General features: G+C 36.8%; 2 protein-coding genes across 5 annotated transcripts in view; one reads left to right on the top strand and one right to left on the bottom strand.

The window, feature by feature from the left end:
- Window positions 1-20260, top strand: part of RYa-R (RYamide receptor) — a 404709-nt gene that overhangs the window by 189337 nt on the left and 195112 nt on the right. The window lies entirely within an intron of this gene.
- Window positions 16275-17079, bottom strand: LOC106622097 (phospholipase A1 VesT1.02-like). The gene is given in 3 exon segments (XM_070107588.1): window positions 16275-16411; window positions 16414-17014; window positions 17068-17079. Coding segments are annotated over 3 exon segments (750 nt in total).

Genomic DNA, 20260 nt, shown 5'->3' on the forward strand with positions numbered 1-20260 from the left:
TTTATCCAATATTATACGTTCTGTTAATTTTTCTAAGACATGTTACATATTGACCGATATATACGATGTGAAGCGAACCGGAAGTTTGAAGATCATATATTTATTAGATACATAGGGGTATTAATGTTAAAATTTTATCCATTATTTTGCTACATATCATAAACAGAAACAGTTGCTCTCTGATTTTAATTAAGGTAAGAGTAAAGTCCATCAAATGTTTGAAAATCTTTATAATAGTTATAGGTCGCCTGGTTTTAATAAATTGGGCACAAAGTTGAACGGTTATTAGAAAAACACTATCACTTAATTTTTTAACAACTTACATATTGACCGATATATGCAGTATAAAATCAAGCGGAAGTGCGAATATCTTTAGAGTAGGAACATAGTTATATGGAGGCAAAGGGATTCATCTCATTTTGGACAAATAGACATATCATTACAAGGAAAGGATTCTCTCCGAATTTTAATAATATATCTAAGAATTTTACTGGTATTTTCGGTTAAAAGTTAGCAATACACACGGGGGTCCACATATTCAATATCTGGGGTCTTGGCGAGTTTTTCTCTAATTTTAAAAATTTTTAGACGCTAAATGGCATATTTTAAAGACACTATTTGGACAAAGTCTAATCCTGATATATTCATTGCTGGTTGATTTGTATATTGGAACAATCAGAATTTAGTGTTGTGTTATATGGGAAATAGGCGGAGTTGTAATCCGATTTCACCAATTTTCGTACTATAAGATTAAAATATTAGGACATTCAGGGTGTAAAATGTATTGTCTCTAACGGGTTAATATTGTATATTGATGTACGGCACTTTTAGTAGTTTTTAACATAACCGTTATTAGGGCAAGGTTATCATCCGATTTCACCTATTTCAACATTGTTGTAAAAGTTTTTAAAGAGATTTATCTTGAGCAAATTTAAGTGTTATATAAATGGTTGGGGAGATATATTCACTAAAACTATAAGAAAACGGAGCCACTCTCATTTTTTTTAAACTACATATGTCTCTGTCTTATGCGATTAATTCTGCGAAATAAGGATATTATATTTAATTGTGGAGCTTAGTTATTACAATTTATAAGTTTTTGTTTATTTGCGTTTTCTGGCCGTGACAATGGTTTGATTAATTGTAGTTTGCAATATCAATCTTCTGACGATGCTAAAAAACGTGTGTACCAAGTTTCAGCACGATATCTCAACTTTTACTAAATTTACAACTTGCACAGACGGACGGACCGGGATTTCAACTCGTTTTGTCATCCTGATCATTTATACAACATTTCTAGCAATATTATAACAATGTAAAAGTTGAGATATGATTGAACGGCGGAGTGTGCAGCACTTGCTATATGCACTTACTATATTGCACTATGCTTAAATGAAGTACGTGTTGTTTTATGCGAAGTTGGTCAGCTTTACAAAAATTAAAAAAATGTTGTTCAGTTTAGACTACGATCCCCTACTATACTGCAAATGGCGTTGAGGGCGTATCTGAAGTCAGTTGCGTCCGTAGTTTGTTCGTTAAATAGGGCTATGTCGTCGATGTACTCAAGAGATGATCTTTTAGTGCTCCGATCTCCTAGGCAGCTCAGCTCCAAGCAGATGACTGCATTGTTTTCTTTAACCAGAAGCTTACAGACCTTTCTATCCGCATGTTCTATGGGAGATATTAGGAGGCATCCTGTACTTTTATAGTGTGCAGTGCTCTGACACGTTAAAGCTTCTTGATCTACATTAAGGCGACCATATCGGTATTGCGAAATTAATGACTGGCAACCGGCCGGCCTTGTAAGTTTTCTTGTTAAATTGATCACACTGTCAAATCGATTGATTATCTATTGTGATGTCTTCATGGTGGTGTGATCGTGGTAGTGTTGTATTTGTGTGCGTGTTGGTGCATGGTGTAGGGATGTGGAATGTATGCTAAGTAGGTGTGGTGATGTGGATGTGAATTGATGTGGTGAATTTGGTGTGACAGTGTCTTATAGTGAGGGGGGGACTAAGGCTCATTTAGTCATCCCGGACCCCCTAAGCAAATGATTAGCCTAGTAGTCGCTGCAGCTGTTGTAGCGTTGCCACAACGCTGCTAAGCCCCTTGGAACGACGTGGTTATGGTCTAGGCTGTCAACGCCGCATTGATGCTCCAATCTGCGGTCGTACCGTACGAGTTGGCGGTTGAGGTCGTGTTACGTGGCTGCGAAGGGCAGGTGGCCGACCAACGTCATGCCTCGAGGTACGATGAAGTAGCGTGTGATGTGGCCTGCTGCAAATTTGGCACAGGTCCGTGGACTCACACATTTGAGTCCCATGCGTAGGAGTTACGTACTCACTAAACCTCCACTGTAAAGATTAACAGCAGATGAGTAAACTTGTATGTTATATTGCTATTATATAGACTCTCAAAACCTGTTTTGAATGCACACACATATGATCATATTACATTATATATTTAGTTATACATTTAGCAATACACTACCTATCCACAGTTAGGAGGTAGCGTGATTTTTGTCATAAGTTAATCTTAAGATCAATTCGAATGAATAAAGTAATTTTATGTTGTTATTCATATAACTTATGCGTAGGCAGTTTAGACAATGCCCGTGTGTCTAGGCAACTTGCTGTCGTGGCAACGGTCGCATACCTTTAAAAATCCCACAATGTTGCAGGCGGTGTGGGCGTCGACACATGGGACATCGTATGCGATGTGCCTCTGAAGGCAGTGATGATAGTGTCGGTGGTGGTCGCGTGCCAACACGGAGAGCGGGTGCTGATACCGGTATCGGTGCAGGTGCTGTTGCAGGGGTAGTTGCAGCTGCAGCTCGGGGCGTTGGGGAAGGCCCGGTACGTGGCACGTTGATAGCCGATCGCACAGTTGGCGTAGGAGTTATTGGCGTATCCACATCCATGTTAATCTGTGTAAAAGAGTTGATTGATTATGCAGATCTGTCATATAAACAATATAGATGATCGTGCCACGCTATGTGGCATGAATGGGTCGTCATATTGATCGACCATATTTTATTAGTTATTTGTTATTTTAAACGGTTATTAGCGAGTTTTTGGGTTTTTTGTTTATTGATTTGATTATTTTATTGTAATGCGGTAGTATCGGTTGATTATTTGCGATTTGTTGCGTTGCTATTATCGGCGGCTGGTAGAAAGCAAACTTCACGAACGGTCTGGTTAGCGTTCCGCTTTGCGTACGAAGATCAACGACTCGTATGTGACCGTCGGAGCCGTAATGTAGCTTTTCTATGCGGCGAAGCCGCCATTCGGTAGGGGGCAATCATCATGGATGATGGCATAATCTCCAAGTTTTGGCGTTTGTTTGGAAGTCTTCCAACGGTATCTTTTATGGAGATCCTTTATATATTCTTCTTTCCATCGATGGCTAAAATCGTGATGGAGAATTTTAATTCTCTCCCATCGATTTAACAAGGATAGCGACTCCACGCCTGTCTCAGGTATGGCCAGAATGGGTGTTCCTGTGAGAAAGTTCCCTGGAGTTAAGGCTGTGAAATCTGAGGGATCTTGCGAGAGGATTGTTAGAGGCCGTGAATTTAGAACGGCTTCAATTCGAATTAATAATGTTGTGAATTCTTCGTAATTCAATTTGTAATTTCCAGCTACCTTTCAGAAGTGTAATTTGAAGCTTTGTACAGCTGATTCTAAAAAACCACCCATTTTAGGAGCGCTTGAGGGAATAAATTGCCAATTAATGCCTTGGGGCGCGTACTTTTGTACAATCTTGATATTGGTGAGACGTGTTTGATAAAGTCCACTAACTGTTTTTCGGTGGCTCTTTGCGCGCCGATAAATGTTTTACCATTGTCGCTCATTATCTTCGATGGAAAGCCGCATCGTCCGACGAAGCAAATGCGAGCAAATGCCGCAAAAAAAGTCTTCTTTGTCAGATTAGTACAAAGCTCAAGGTGTACTGCTTTTGTCGTAAGACAGACAAAGGCAGCCACATAGCCTTTCATCAGAGTAACTGATAAGTAATGTGGCAAGTCGAGACTTCTCCGGTACAATTATGGGATGGCGTTCATTATATGTTAGGCTTCAATTGACAAGCCGATCATTCACACGAAGAAGACCTTTCTTGTCTAGGAATGGGTTTAGAACTAAGAGGGCACTCCTTTTATCAATAGGTTTTGATTCTCTTAATAAGAATATATCGCGGCTGAAGTAGCGCGCTTGAGTATATGCGATGAGAGCGACCTTTGCTTTTTGTAAGGTTAGGTGCGTCCCTGTATCGCATTGACTCTCTGGGGCAATCATGTTACGAATGGGCGATTGTGGCCAATAATCGGGAGATTTTATCAACCATCGACGGCCATTCCACAAGAGGGTGGTGGTGACAAGGGTTTGCACCCTCTTGTACCTAGACGACCTTGTACGTCTTCCATGCATATGGTGGTTTTTCTAACCAGGCAAGTACAATTTCAGAATCGGACCACAGATACAATTGGTATTTTTCCATATTTAAATGCACTCGCACCATGGATACTAGTTTGGCTATTAATAGCGCTCCACACAGTTCAAGTCGTGGTAGACTTATTGTTTTTAAGGGAGCCACTTTTGTACTAGTAAGTAGCTCGTGGTAGCAGTATCGCTTTGTATGCGAAAGTATAAAGTGGCGCAATATGCCCTTTCAGAGGCGTCACAAAAGCCGTGTACTTCGACTTTGTGCTCTGGTGCATAGTTTACCTATCGTGGGATTTGTATCTGTGAGATATCGTTTATATTGTTCGCAAACTGGGACCACTTTTCTAAACAAAGTGTTTTACTTGTTCATCCCAGTCGGTTCCATCTAACCATAATTCTTGTATTAGGATTTTTTCTTGTATCATAATTGGCGAAAGCTATCCTGCGGGGTCGAAAAGTTTTGCCGCAGAGGATAGAATTTGTCGCTTTGTTATGGCGGATAATGCAGACATTGACTCTGTAATGTATGAAAACTTGTCAGATATCGCATTCCCTTGAATCCCCAGAGGTTTTGTTGTACTTTCCTTTTCGAATTTAAGAAAATTAAGGTCCAACCGATTATCTTTAGGTATGTCCTTTAAGATATTAGGGTGGTTCGCCGTTATCTTTTTTAACGGAAACCCTGCGGATTGGAGGCTTGCTGGTGACTCATATGCTTGTGAAAGACTGTGACTTCCAGACAGGATATCGTCTACATACGTTTGTTGTTTTTAACACTTTCGTTGACAGAGGAAATTCTGCCGTTGTGTTTTCTGCCAATTCGTGGATTGAATACGTGTTTGAATATACGCCAATTTAATATGAGTAGCATTAAATCTTGTTACAGGTTGGGTCCCGTAAATAGAATATCATTTACTGAATTTCCTGAGCTAGTGGATCTTGAGGCATTTAAGACCACTCTGACTTTCGTTTTTTTTTTTGTCAGGCTTTACTACTGCGTGATGAGGCAAGTAAAATTTGTAATATTTGCCATTTATGATTTTTTCAGCCAGGTTACTTCCACCATGTGGTCTAAATGGAGGTATTCTTCTAACACGCCATCGTATTCTGGCTAAACCTTTTTTATGTAATTTTTTTTCCAAACTTAAAAACTGCTGTATTGCAGAGTTGCGAGAGTGACCTAAGGCGAGTGTGTTAGGAAATTGTTGTTTTAGTGGTAGTGATAGTCGTACGACGTACCGACCATTAACTGATCTAGTAGTTGTGGCTTTGTAAAAGTCTTCACAATACTGATCTTCTGGGGTTATTATTGAAATGGGAGGAGTTCTTTTAACTCCCAAAATTTTCTCAATTTTGTATTGAGGTATTCGTTTGAAATTTCTTCAGCTTGAGTAGGCATGGTGGTAACTGGTTCCGTAACTAGTCCACTTAGGATCCAACCAAAAATAGTATTTTGTGCCAGAAGTGTGTTTGGAATTTTTTCGATACCTTCGAGTTTTATCTATGGTATGAGATCGCTGCGATGAGTTGGGATCTGCTAGCTTTAGGTGTGAAACCTTTTGCCAATGCTTGCTATTTATGTGATAGCTTTTAAGCATGTTCGTTAGTTGCGGTAAGACAATAGCTTCTGCTTTAATGCGCTTATCCACATTGGGGGAAGTTAGGGTAATGGGGCAAACTTTGTTTGAGTTTTGGACTACTCTTCCGCCAAATCCCGTGATTTCAAAATTGGCTAGTTTTTTGGCAGTTGTAACCTATTTTGTGCTCTAGCCGCTATAAATGATCGTTGTGATCTTTGGTCTATTAAGGCCCTAAGCTTAAACAGTTCTCCTCGGTGTTCGATGGAGACGACTGCTGTGGGTAGTAGTACCCTACTTTGGTTTTTACTGTGTAGCGTTTGCGTTTTTAATGCCTTTGAGCAGCATGGTGCTTCTTGGCGATTTTCGGGATTTGCTGTTACAATTAATCCCGTAGCTCTTTTAACATTAATTTGAGGTGAGTTGGAAAAATTTGTGATATGTAACATTGAATGATGTCTTTTGAGGCAATATACGCAATTGAATTTGCTTTCACACTCTTTGGAGTATGCGCACGTGACAAGCAGTTTGTGCAAATTTTTTTTGTTTTTCCTTGTTCCTATCGACAATATTAAATTTTTTGAATTTTTCACAAGATTTTAACTCATTCACTCCTTTACACAGTTCGCATGACGTTGTTTATACTGTTCGGATGTGAACGCTTGGTTTTTAAAAAAGCTTCTATTTAAATTGTTGTTGCTACTGGTTTGGAGTCTGTAGAAGTTTCTATTGAGGTCGATTTGAACGTTTTTAGTTCTAACTAGTTTCTTGACTACCCTTTCTGCTATTTCATATTGGGTAGTTAGAAATTCTTTCATTTGCTGCCACGTTGGACATTTTTTCCGAGATAAGAGCGATTGCTCCCACAAAAGTAACGATTTTTCTGGTATTGCTGCGGTGCATATAGGTATTTACCAGAATAGGGTCCCAGCTGTCGTGGGAATATTTTGTGTCGATAGAACCGACAATTAGAAACAGTGGATTGTAGTTTAATAAATTCTTCACTTGTTTCTTTCTGAATTTTAAACAAGTTCATTAGTATCGTTACTTGCTTATCGACCAATATTCTTTTATTTTCGTATCTTGCTTTTAGAGCTTCCCAAGCCAGATTGAAATTATCGTCGTTTAGTGCAAACTGTTTGGTGGAGGTGATTTTTGTGCATTTGATAATTTTGGGTGGTTTATGTAAACGGCAGTAAACATGTCCCGAAAGGACGGCCATTGTTCATAACCACTATGAGAGATTTCTGTATCACGTGCGGACACCTTGAGATGGATGCCTGAACTGGCCTCTTGACTTTGAATTTGTGGCAGCTCTACTCTCGGATGTGGAGTAGGTGCAATTGCTTTAATTAATTTCAATTGATCCGAAATAATTGCTTTTGTTTCTTTTAACTGGTCTAAGCAGTTTTCGTACTTTGCCTAAGCCGAGGATTTAAAATTTTCAGGTAGATTTAAGTCGTCAGATTCTACTATTGCGTCATATGCAGCTTGGGGACGTGTCCAGAAATTACCAAGTTTTTCCTTTTTGATTTCTAATACCGATGCAGATTTGTCCTGAAACAAGTGCAGTATCATATTAGACTGTCGCTCTCAGAGATGTAGGATATATTTTTCACCCGTTTTTGTTTTGTAGCACCTTGCTTTGAGCTTGTAACTTCTGCAGGTGTACATGGAAATCATTTTCAGTACTTTTAGAGACTGTGTTGTTTGGATTCTTTTGAATCTGAGCTAATTTAGAAAATATTGAAATAAATTTTAAATTCCTTAGTATCGACCGATAGAATTCAAGCTATAAGCTCGTATATATGAATGACCTCAAACTCTTTTGAGTTAATAGTTGAGTTGAGTTTTTAATTCGAATTAAGTTTCTTAAATACTTATTTACGCAGATGAATTTTTTTTTATATTTACCGGTCGTATTTATTTATTTATTTTTTTAATTTGTTAACCATCAAATTTTTATTTATATATCGTTTTTATGTTCTTATGTAGGGGTATGTAGGTACACCCTAATGCGTGGACTTGTAAGTATGCATTTATGTACTTGTGTGCAATTGAGAGCTCGTTAAAGAGATCAATGCACTTTGTACCTAGTAGGTATGCACGAATTATTTGTGCTGAAGTGTTTGTGCGCAATCCTGCTTGTTTTTGTTTGCCAAAGAACAAGGGGTACTGCGTGATTTATGCCAAAATGAACTTTAAAGAGATATGGAAGCATTTTTATTTGATTAAATTTTATATTAAATCGCGTGTTTTTTTTTTTTGTTTTTATGGAATAAGTAATTTATTTGTTGTTAATTTAACCGCCCTGTTTAATTAGTTTCAAAAGAATCGATTTTTTAATGCTTAGATGAAATAAAAATATGTTATTGTACCCACTGTATATGGAGTATATAGGCATAGGCAGATCGTATGTCGAATGTACAAATGTGTTTAAGTATGAATGTGCACGCGTCATATTTTCGGCGTGAGAGAAAAGTGGGGAGAAAAAAAAATTATAACACGCAGGTAGTTTACCGACTGCGCTTATGTCAATATATTCGGATATAATTATTTACGAAAATATATAAATAAGTGTTTAGTTATAAGATATATCATTAAATGAAATTTGCATATTGAATGTATATACAGTGGAACCTCTGTAAGTCGAAAACCTCTCCAACTCGAAGAAATATTTCATCCCCTTCCCTACAAGCCGTAAAACCTCCGTTACTCGAAATTTTAACCCTCTTTTACTCGAAATACTCAGTGAGTCCCTAGAAGCTATTTCTGTATATTTTTACACTCCATAACTCGAGTACCTACACTCACACCTTTCTATCTCGAATATTGAATTAATTTTGACTATAGCTTGACTTGCAAGCTGGTGGAGGGAGAGAGCAGACTATAGTTTTTTTGATTCTCTACGACCTCCTGAGGAATGGAATACAATAGCACCTGGAATATGTTTTGACGATTTTATAACATGTGATGATGGAGTAATGACTGCGGGAAAATTATCTGACGAAGAGATACTTGATTCACTATCCCCGAGCAACGAAAACGAAGTAGATGATACAGAAGATCCAATCGATATACCATGCACTCCATTAGTTTCAATCAAAGAGGCTAGAATAGCATTAAATACTTTACGTGATTTTATTGAACAATCAAGCAAATCAGAAGAAAAAGAATTTTCCGCTCTTTGTATCCTAGATAATGCTATAGATAATGAACAACCTACTTTAAAGCAAAAACAAATTACTGATTTCTTCAAATAAGTTTGTGAATAAATATGTTGATGAGCAGTTATGTAACGTGAATTTGCATGTATATTTATTTGACTTTCTCCTTTCTTTTCATCCCCTCCCTAACTCGAAACCTATTACCGCCTAACTCGAAATCCTCTGTAACTCCAAAACTCTATAGCTCTAATTATTTTTCCACTCCCTTCGAGTTCGAGTTATAGAGGTTCCACTGTGTATGTATGTTTGCACTTTTGTGTTTTGCTGTAGATTCTAGCTTTACTTATTATTGTGGTTTTATCTTACTTATTCTTAAGCAGTCCTGCTTATTGCTTTATTAAGCCTAAGGGGTACTGCCGGAAATTTGTTGCAAGTAAATACTTGAATTTTTATACTCTCGCAACCTGTTGCTACAGAGTATAATAGTTTTGTTCACCTAACGGTTGTTTGTTTCACCTAAAACTTATCGAGTTAGATATAGGGTTATGTATATATAAATGATCAGGATGAAGAGACGAGTTGAAATCCGGGTGACTGTCTGTCCGTCCGTCCGTGCAAGCTCTAACTTGAGTAACAATTGAAATATCTTTATGAAACTTGGTAGACATGTTTTTTGGTACCGTGAGACGGTTGGTATTGCAGATGGGCGTAATCGGACCACTGCCACGCCCACAAAACGCCATTAATCAAAAACAAATAAATTGCCATAACTAAGCTCCGCATTAAGATACAAGACTGTTATTTGGTACACAGGATCACATTAGGGAGGGGCATCTGCAGTTAAATTTTTTTTAAGTGGGCGTGGTCCCGCCTGTAATAGGTTTAATGTGCATATCTCCTAAACCGCTAATGCTATAATAACAAAATTCACTGGAAGCAAATTTTTTTAGCACTTGTATTGACGGTGTGAAAGTAGTTGAAATCGGGTGGCAACTCCGCCCACTCCCCATATAACGGTACTGTTAAAAACTACTAAAAGCGCGATAAATCAAGCACTAAAAACGCCAGAGTCATTAAATTTTATCTATGCTAAGTAGGTGTGGTGATATGGATGTGAATTGATGTGGCGAATGGTATGGGGTGCTGTTCGTTAAAGGAAGTGGGAGAGATGTGATATAATCAAAAGGAAATATTGTTTATACATTTTCAGCGATGAATTGGGGAAAGGGCCAACAAGATGAATTAGGTTATGTTAGGTTAGGTAAATAGGCTGATTACTCGTGAGGCCACCCCCCTTTCTGAATATGGAAGTATTGTAGCTTGATTGTAGTGCTGGAGAGTTCATGCACTCCTTAACTAGCTTTGAGCTCATTGTCAGCGAGCCCATGGTCTGTAAACAGTTCTGCTATCGGGGTCGATGCATACTCCCCTAAAGATTGAGCCTCCATGATAACTTTCTATCAGGGATAAGACCCAGGTACTTCATCTTTCGACAGGATGAAGTTGAGAGGCCCAAAATGATCAAAGGGGTACCTCCGGTATTATATACTTCTTCGTAAATAAAACTAATTCAGTTTTATTTGGATTGACAGCCGCTCCTTTCCGCTCAGCTAGCTACAATCGAGTGTACACAGCGCGCGAAAAATCAAAATTCACCTTTTCCCTTGAGCACACGTCTTATGCGAGATTTGAGGTTCGCTTCAACATCAAACCTATCCAGAATACTTATGACCGCTTCCCGCCTGCATACTGATGAATGCTCCCTTAATGTCCTAAATACCTTGGCATTCACATGAGAACCTGTCTCTACGCCCTGGGAATATCGCCCTATCTGAAGCAGTTCGCGTGGATAGGGGCCAGACAACTGAATGACCTACACCGTTCGCTGAAGCTGCGCAGGTATGATGCCATCATGGGCCTGTGATTTGAATGAATTGATCGCCCATCGGCGCTAGTCGAGAAGATTTAAGAGACCTTCTGGAACACTCCGAGGAGCACTTCCTCTGTGGATAGGTTCTGTGAAAAGTTAACGTCTAGGAGTTGTTCTAACTGCTCCTCGCTGTTCGAAGTCCATTCACTGTCTTCATTTCTATAATAAGGAGGAGTGGGGCTTTTCGGAATTTGCCCAAACCTTCAGGGTTCGTAACGCCCATCTACGCATTCGCAGATAGATCTCCATGAAACTCTTTCGGCTTTCTTTGTTTTTGACATGTATGTAGCGAGTTCGCCTTGTACAGCGCCCAGTCGCCGCGGGCTTTATTGAACAGTCTTCTACTTGAAGATCTAATCTCTGAAAGTTCCGATGTCCACCAAAGGGATTTCCCTTTGCCTTTCTGAGTTTTGAGTCACGAGCTTTTGAGAGATTTTTTGCACGCTGCACTGAAGACATCGACATACTAATCAATCGCATTGGCTGTGAGCACAGAGTCGTGAACTATAAGAGTAAGAGAAGAGGCGACTATAAGAGTTGATCGAAGCTTTATACAGTACCAATCCGTGTCTCTAAAATTCCTGTAAGGTTTGCCAACTGGACGTACTCCGTCTAAACTGAAGCTGATAAACCTATGATCTCTATGATCAGAACTATTCAATCCGAGATCAAGGGTGCAAGCTTTTTTGTGGCTAAGGTGAGGTCAAGAACTTTCTTCCTGCCCGATGAGCCAAGAGTTTTTGTCCGAGCCGAGGTTCGCTTTCCTTTGCCTGTCCGCGGCCAGAGCTCTCCTTCACAATTCAAGGGACTGTTTGTCATCAACTTGTGCAAATAAAGTGTTGGTTATTTTGGCGGTATTCTCTCTAGGGGGTAGTTGGAGTTTTACTGTGAATATATACTGAAAAGGCGATAGACAACCAGTAAGACTCATATAAATTCCCTCTTAGAGGCTGCCGTTCCCATTCCTGAAGAAGAGCGTGTCAACGGCAAGAATGGTTTCTCAATCAAAGAGGGTGAACAAGTACTGGATAAATTAAAGAAACGGGAAATAATGTAGAGTCGTCTGTTATATGTTATGTTATGTTTATAGAAAACCTTGAAAGGAACAAAAAATGACTCACAGCTTCAAGTCCATTTCCAGTTTCGCATTCAATACTAAGAATCCAATAAGGTATTACATAAACTGAGCAACAGCAACATTGGGCTACAAGAGTATAACATTTCAGTTTTGCTACAGACTTGTTATTCATGGTAGGACCCAGAGCTACACCGCCGGTATGAATAAGAATATACGTAGCTTGTAGCTTGGTTGGGATCGTTAAAATATCATGTAATGTGATCATTGTCGATTGGGAACGCGCACGCAGCATGATTAACTATTTGGTTGATATACGATACATAATTTGAGTTCGAACGATACGGAAGTATCGGCCACAGTTTGGGTGCTCATGTAGCCGGTTATGTGGGTAAGAATACTAAGTAGGACTTGCTTTACGTCATGGCAAACCAAATGGCGCTTCCTATCCGAATGGTGGTAAGACTCAGCCTGGTTGTCTTTTGGATGTAACGCACGTTTCTCATAGTATAACAGTTCTTTTCATCGAATTGATGTTTGTTACATCTATAACTAATCGACATAGATACAGAGTTGTATGCTTATATCAAAATGAGCAAATTCACGAGGCGAGTTGCACATGCGCACATGCTCATGGCACTCTGAAGTATTGCGAATAGGAAAATATTATTCCATAGGCATACAAATTTTATGTTGAAAACAACTAAAAGTCCTTTAAATCTCTATAGAAACCCGACAGAAGCATTAATTTTGGAAAAGTCATGTCAATAAACCCCCACGTGCCTATTATGTATAAGGAATTTTAAACTCCCGTTTGACTTTATACCTTATATATTGGTGAACTTGTGAGGTATCTTAACGAAACTCAGAAAGCAACTATTTCTGGTTTGATGGCACGTCATGATGTCGAAAATGGATAAAATCGGGTCAGGATATTCAATAGCATATCACCTTAAGTGAATATGAATACAGATGCACTTATACACGTTTATACATCTGTGAGCAAAAGAAAACAACATTTGTGAATAATTCACAAAAACATGAATAACATTAATATTGTCATAGGTTTAAAAAATAGAGCTCGAAATAGAAATACAAATAATGTCATGATTTCTATATACTATCTAGTAGGTAATTACATTACCATGGGAAGGGTTCATGTTTAAAATTGCCTAATAAATTTATATGCCCGCAGGTGTAGCTGAATATTTTATACGTGCAGTGAACTAAATTGATTTCTTGAAGAAGATTTCTCATTAACGTTCCTGTAGACTTTAGACTGAGATCTCCATCTAGCAACACTATTATTTGCATAATTTAATAATATAATAATTGCCATTCATCCTCGGCTTATTTATTATTGAAAATCTTGGTATTTCAAAAGGTTTTTCAGTAAAAGCAGGAAGACTCTGAACATTCAAAAAAGTTTTAAAGTGCAAATTTCCGCGAAATCTTAAAATTTTTAAATTTTAGTTCAAACTTTCGCGCTGCGCTCAAATTTTTCTCTTCGGCGTCGGTATCTGCACATTCACAGTTATTATTATTTCCAATGAATACTTTATCTTCACTTTTAAAAATTCATCTTTATTTATTTTCGAAAATTCGTCGCCTAGATTATTTCCATCTTCTAAGAATTTGTACTGTAAGGTTTGTTTCGACATAGAATGTCTAAAGTTATGAAAATGTCTAAAGTTATGAAAATAAAATATAACTTTTAATTGTTGCTACATTTTTTTTACACTCAAAATCAAGACTATGGATATTTAAAAAAAAATGTAATTCGCAGTTATTCTGGAAGAACTAATTTACGCAACAGTCATTGCAGAAATGTTTAAATAACTAATTGCGATATGATAAGCATATTGATGCGATAAGCTTTATAACATTACAAACAGGGATGGGCTAAGTTCGGGTGTAACCGAACATTTTATACTTGTATACATTTCACAATTTGCAAGGCTCAAAGGCAGGGATATACTTTCAGATACCCACAGATTGGTATATACGAGTATATGTAGTGTTTAGTCAACCGAAAGTTCGAAACATTTATCTTAGACATAGGGGGCTTAAGGTAAGTATCGACTCTATTTTACCATTTTTTATCAAAAATTGATTATCATTGGTTGAAATTATTTTAGCGGTTTGTGAGATACCTAGTTGAAACCAATTTGTGATGGGAGCTCGCCCACTTTTTAAAACTTTAAAACTGCAAATTATCCTCTCTACTACGTTCTTCTGTATCAAACTATAGTTTTATATCTTAATTTTTAGTTTAGTTATGGCGTTTTATAGTGCTAAGGACCACATATACTATGTGACAAAAACATATCTAAATTTTTACTCAGACGGACGGACGAGACTGTCACCCGAGAATTCAACTCGTCTCCTCGTATATATAAATCTATGTTAATCTCAATTAGTTTTATGTATTACAAACAACCGATAGTTGAACACAACTATTATACTCTGTTGCAACATGTAGTCAGAGTATAAAAATGTTTTCCTGGTCAGATGACCGATAGGTAAAAGTTATCGGTCAAGTATTACTGAAGATAAACAAAACTCCCGAAAAATATAAAAAATAATATCAAATGTGTGTTGATTAGTTAGAAAAAGTCGTAAAGTCGAAAATATGCATAAGCGATAAGCACTTCTTAATTTTCGGTATCACATCAACAACAAATAAGTCAATAAATTTTAAATAAAAAATAAAAACTGATGCTAAAAAAAATTAATGTACATATTCACCCTAGACCCAGAAAATAGCCCCAAGCAATTTCATTAACATGTCAGACATTGACCGGCGTAATCGGCGAAATACAGTATACACAATATATGTAGGTGATTGTAATTCATAGACTCATTCATGTCAGCATTGAACGACAGTATGCCTAAGATAATACGTTCACTTAATCTAGTTATATACATATATACTGACCGAACATTTGCGTAGTTTTAGACATATTGACGTTATTCTAGACGAATTTAATTTTTTTGTTTCAACTTGTTATGAGAGTTCAAATCGCGGGAGGAAAAGATCATCTCCTAATATTTAAAATTTTTACCTTTTTTTTTCTTTGATTTTCCCTGTATTCTTTTGATGCTAGTAAATAAAAATGTGGAAAACGGTTGGCCTCAAGGGCCATCCTTGCAACTTTCCGCTAATTTCATACGTTAACGTGTGTGTGATGTGTTTTTTCAAGGTTTAGAACTGACTAGTTTTTGGTGTCGATCGGTTAAGTCGTTTGGAAGAAATTCGAGAAAAAAAACGATTTTTCAAAATTTTTATTTTTGAGAACTACTGGTCCGATTGGGTCCAAACTTACACGAAATTCAAGTGCAATGAAACCCTTTGGAATGCCGTTTAGTTTATTCAAATCGGTTGAGCCGCTCAAAGTTATAAGAGTAGAAATGTTCGGCGAAGCTTCCTCGACCCTCCGAACATCGAGATCGGTTGAGAACTCGATTTTTGCAAAATGGGGTAAAACCAATAACTTCCCGATTTTTAAAAATTTTCAATTTTCTTAGCGGGAAGTTAAAAATCCTCCGCAGCAAGACCTAGTAAATTATATTTCAAAGACCTCTGTAAAATTTCATTAAGATCGGTTGAGTAGTTCGCGAGCAATCTTGACAACCGTCTTTGAAAACACAGTTTCGAGAAAAACGCGTTTAAAGTTTTAAGTGACCATATAGCGCGCAACTTTTCAAAGCTGTATCTCTAAAACTATTACTAATATCAACTTGAGAATTTGGGACAATATTCTAAGTATGATATATATACATATATATTATGTATATACATATAAATAAGACAATAAAAATTTTATTTTTTTTGAAGCCGCGAAACCCATGTAACCCCTTGATTAAGATGCTTGGCTTACATTGGCTGATATTTTCTTTATAAAGTTAGTTATAGGCATAAATCTGTGCTTGTATATCATGACGGTACTATTGGTGCAAAGTTTTTAGAGGGCGAGAGCAGACCCACTTAATTTTAATCACAATTTTCTTGTAATATAACGTTTTTTGTTTATCATCAAAAATAAAGAGTTTAGTTATACATACATTGAAAGCTATCACAGTTTAAACATAATCGAAACCATACGGCGAAGAACTATGCACTGGTACATAATATTCACCAGTCACCGTAGAAACATTTATCACTGCACCCATTTTAACACCACTATAATAGGTGTCGCGTTTATTCTTCACTGCTTTTTATAGTCACCACAATGCATACTGGGGAATGTATCACGAGACACAGCCTCAGCGTAGTAATAACAGGAGCAGATATGACTGCAGGAACCAGTTACATCCAAAGGACAACCGGGCTGAATCTTACCACCGTTCGGGTAGAAAGCGCCCTTACCAATTGGTTTGTGGAAACCCAATGTACCTACGATGGTATGAATGGACTCGACGTAATTAGCATCGTTAGAATTTAAACGTTTCTCTGGCTTGTAGTAACTAAAGAGTGGTAGGGCAGGGTACAAACCGACTATGGCGTGAAGCAAGCCATTTTTCGTGTTCTTACCCGCATAACCGGCTACATGCGCACCTAAACTGTGACCGATTACTACGTTTTCACCCAAATGCATACCAAAGTTCTCGACCAAATAGTTAATCATACTGGCCACCTTTTTGGCTACCTTAGGTACAGCGACAACAGAGGAGGCATAGTCAACGGAACGTGCTCCGGTCCAATCCACAATGATCACATTGTATTTTCCCCGTACCAACCAGGCAGCACGAATATCTTTATTCATACCGGCAGTGTAGCTCTGAGCCCAACCGTGAATAAAGAATCCGTAAAGTTGGCAGACCTTTTTCCAACGAAATGAAAATTGAACAAAAAAAAAATCCTCCGCAGCAATACCTTGTAAACCATATCTTAAAGACCTCTGTAAAATTTCATTAAGATCGGTAGAGTAGTTCGCGAGAAATCTTGACAACCCACTTTGAAAACACAGTTTCGAGAAAAATACGTTTGAAGTTTTAAGTGACCATATAGCTGACCTCGAGCGCGCAACTTTTCAAAGCTGTATCTCCAAACTATTACTGATATCAACTTGAGAATTTAGGACGATATTCTAGAAATGTTACAGAATTAAATGAGACAATAAAAAATCTTTTGGTTTTTTGAAGCCGTGAAACCCATGTAACCGCATAAGTAATTAATCACAACCAATTTCAAATCCTGTAAAGCATGTATAAACTTAAGTGCGAGCTTAACAATCTTCACAAAAACTTTTTTCATCAATTCGTAGGTCTATTTCTTAGTTTTGCACTAATAAAGTTTTATACTTGCTCTTTGTATAAATGAAACAATAGAACATTTTTTCTTTAATTGAAGTCTTTAACAATGATAATGTAATCCAATCTCTGAACGTTTTAAATTGGATGAGGCTTTTTTGATTGTGCTATCAAACTACCAGAAAATTCTGAGAATGAAGTCCACAGAACTGGTGGAGCAGAGAAACGAAGAATGAAATAAATGAATCGCATCATCGGGATCTTGCCAGTATTTAAGTACTTGATTATTTGTTGAGTCCCAACAATACATGTCCAGCAAATTAACGTTTAATTCTGGAAGTGCTAACCTCCTGAACTGATTTCACACTCGGTAGTTTATATTGTAAGCCTCCTTCTATGTCTATATTATTATAAAGACTTTCTTAAACATTTTTAAACTCTCATCATCTGTGCGGGATGCATAGTATCAATGATATAATCATGACGGATGATTTTGATATTTTACTTTTGCATTTGCTGTAGAAAGCTGATTCTGACTTTGTTGACGATGTCTTTGGTTAATCATTTTGCCCTAATCAAGTGATTATAAATTTAGTGAAACAAATACATTTAAATAATTTATACCTTTATTTGTGGAATCTTCCGAGTGGTACCTAGGCTCTGTTTCGCTCTAAGCGTAAATTTCTTCCTTAATTTTGGTCTTCTTTGAAAACTTTTACTGAAAACTTTTATCCGTTTTTATATATTGTTATCGGGAAAAGATACCCACCTAATTTAATACAGATTCTTACATATTCGAAAGTACTTTCTGTATAAAATCAGCTATGCGCACGGAAATCTTCATATTCGCAATCTGTAGGCCTTAAGAAGTTATAGTCTGATTTCGACAATTTTTATATGAGAGATTCCACACTTTAATGATAATATTTGTACAAAGTTTTTTTACACTTCTTCATTGGTGTTTGATTTATATAGTGTACGGAGTATATAGTTATATGCGTTGTGGAGTTGCTGAAATATGAGATTTTTATAGCTAGCAAGAACAGACGGGCAGCCAGACGGACATTAGGATTTATTTCGTCTCGATATAGAGTTACACATTTCAAAACGATGTATAACTCTATATCTATCTCCATTTCAACAAATTCATTATCATTTGCAACTTGTTACGAGAGTATAATAATTTTTTTGTTAAATTCAATATTGTTATTGTTTTAAATTCAATGTTATTTATCCTGTAAATGTTAGTGAGTTCATTCATTATATTATTATATAATATTATATTATTTTTACTATTTTATAGCTTATTATGCTATAAAAAACTACACCTATTAGAATTATAGCTTTGATGCAGCCGTTAAGGTTAACGATTTTTTCTTGTTTTCTTGATTTTTAGTTTAATTGCTTATTTTACTTAATTATTTAATTTTACTTCATTTATTAATATATATATATTATAATTTTATATATATTTTCAAATCGCAGACACCTTGTACTGAATTTCAATTAAACTAGACATTAAATGCGAAATGTTCAAGCATAATTTCAGGCGCTATAGGGCTTGTGATAAAAATTTTCTTATCTCTCTAGCGACAGTTGTGATAATGTGCTGACACACATAAGTGGCAGGGCACATCCTTTTTATCAGTTTGTTGAGAAAGTGCTTTGCGGGTGCTTACATACAGACATCTCGCCTTAAGTCAATATGAGTAAATATACATTTATGTATGCATACAAATATACAGATGCTTAAAATAATATATATATGTATATACAGACAAACATAGAAAAATATGTACAAATGTTGACAATTTTAAATGAATGTTTTTATTGTGTTGAATACTTTACTTAAACATTTTCCAGTGCACCAATACTTGTGAAATACACACATATGTATGTACAAAAAAAGCCAATGAATTGAAAGAAGCAACACATACATAGAAAAAAATTCCATGTATAAAATTCATAATTTTTTGTGGTTTACGAGTGTTGATGACTTTTTAGACAGTTATAATTCCACACATACATACCCATGTACATATTAGCTTTTGGGTCTGGAAATGTTTTAAATTTTGGTATGTAAAGCTTGTAGAGTTTGAGGACGTGGTTGTGTTTGCGTTAATATTCGACTCATGTGCTTTTCAACCACAAATACCCGTATTCTCTTGTACGAACAAATCACTCCGAAAGGGAATATCTTAGACAAAGATAATAAGAGCAAAATATATATTTATGCAAACAGTGTAGTAAATTTTTCTTTCTTGTGGAACATTACATTGACAATGTTTTAAAAGATTTTTCTTTTCTCACGTGTATATTTTAATATTTCCTCTCTGACATCTTATTGTGCTGTATTTTTAAACAGATTTGAAAGAAGACTTCAGAAGTTTCGTGCACTCAGTTTCCTGTTTTTAAAAAAGTTTCACCACATTCATCAGCATTTTAATAGGTTCAAACAATACGTCCAGTAAAAAACAAACAAAACAAAATATTCTAGGTCCGAAATATAAAGTAGATGTATATGAATGCGCAAACCAAAGTCCTGGAACTTCTGACGAGTCACTATTTATATGTGTGGTCTGGCCTCGTCCTAATGGAACACAATTCCTCCCTTATTGGCCAAAGCCGGCCGCTTCTGTGCGATTGCTTCGTTCCCACGGTCTAAATGTTGACAGTACAGTAACGAATTAAGAGTATCAAATTCATAGACAATATTCACATTATCAGCCGCCTAGCTTGCATTTTAGAAGAAAGATGTAATATGTAGTGTATTTTCTTCTTGATGGTGTCTATATTTGTCTCGTGCTCAAATAAAT

This window comes from Bactrocera oleae, chromosome 2 (assembly GCF_042242935.1).
Source record: "Bactrocera oleae isolate idBacOlea1 chromosome 2, idBacOlea1, whole genome shotgun sequence".
Lineage (NCBI taxonomy): Eukaryota > Metazoa > Arthropoda > Insecta > Diptera > Tephritidae > Bactrocera > Bactrocera oleae.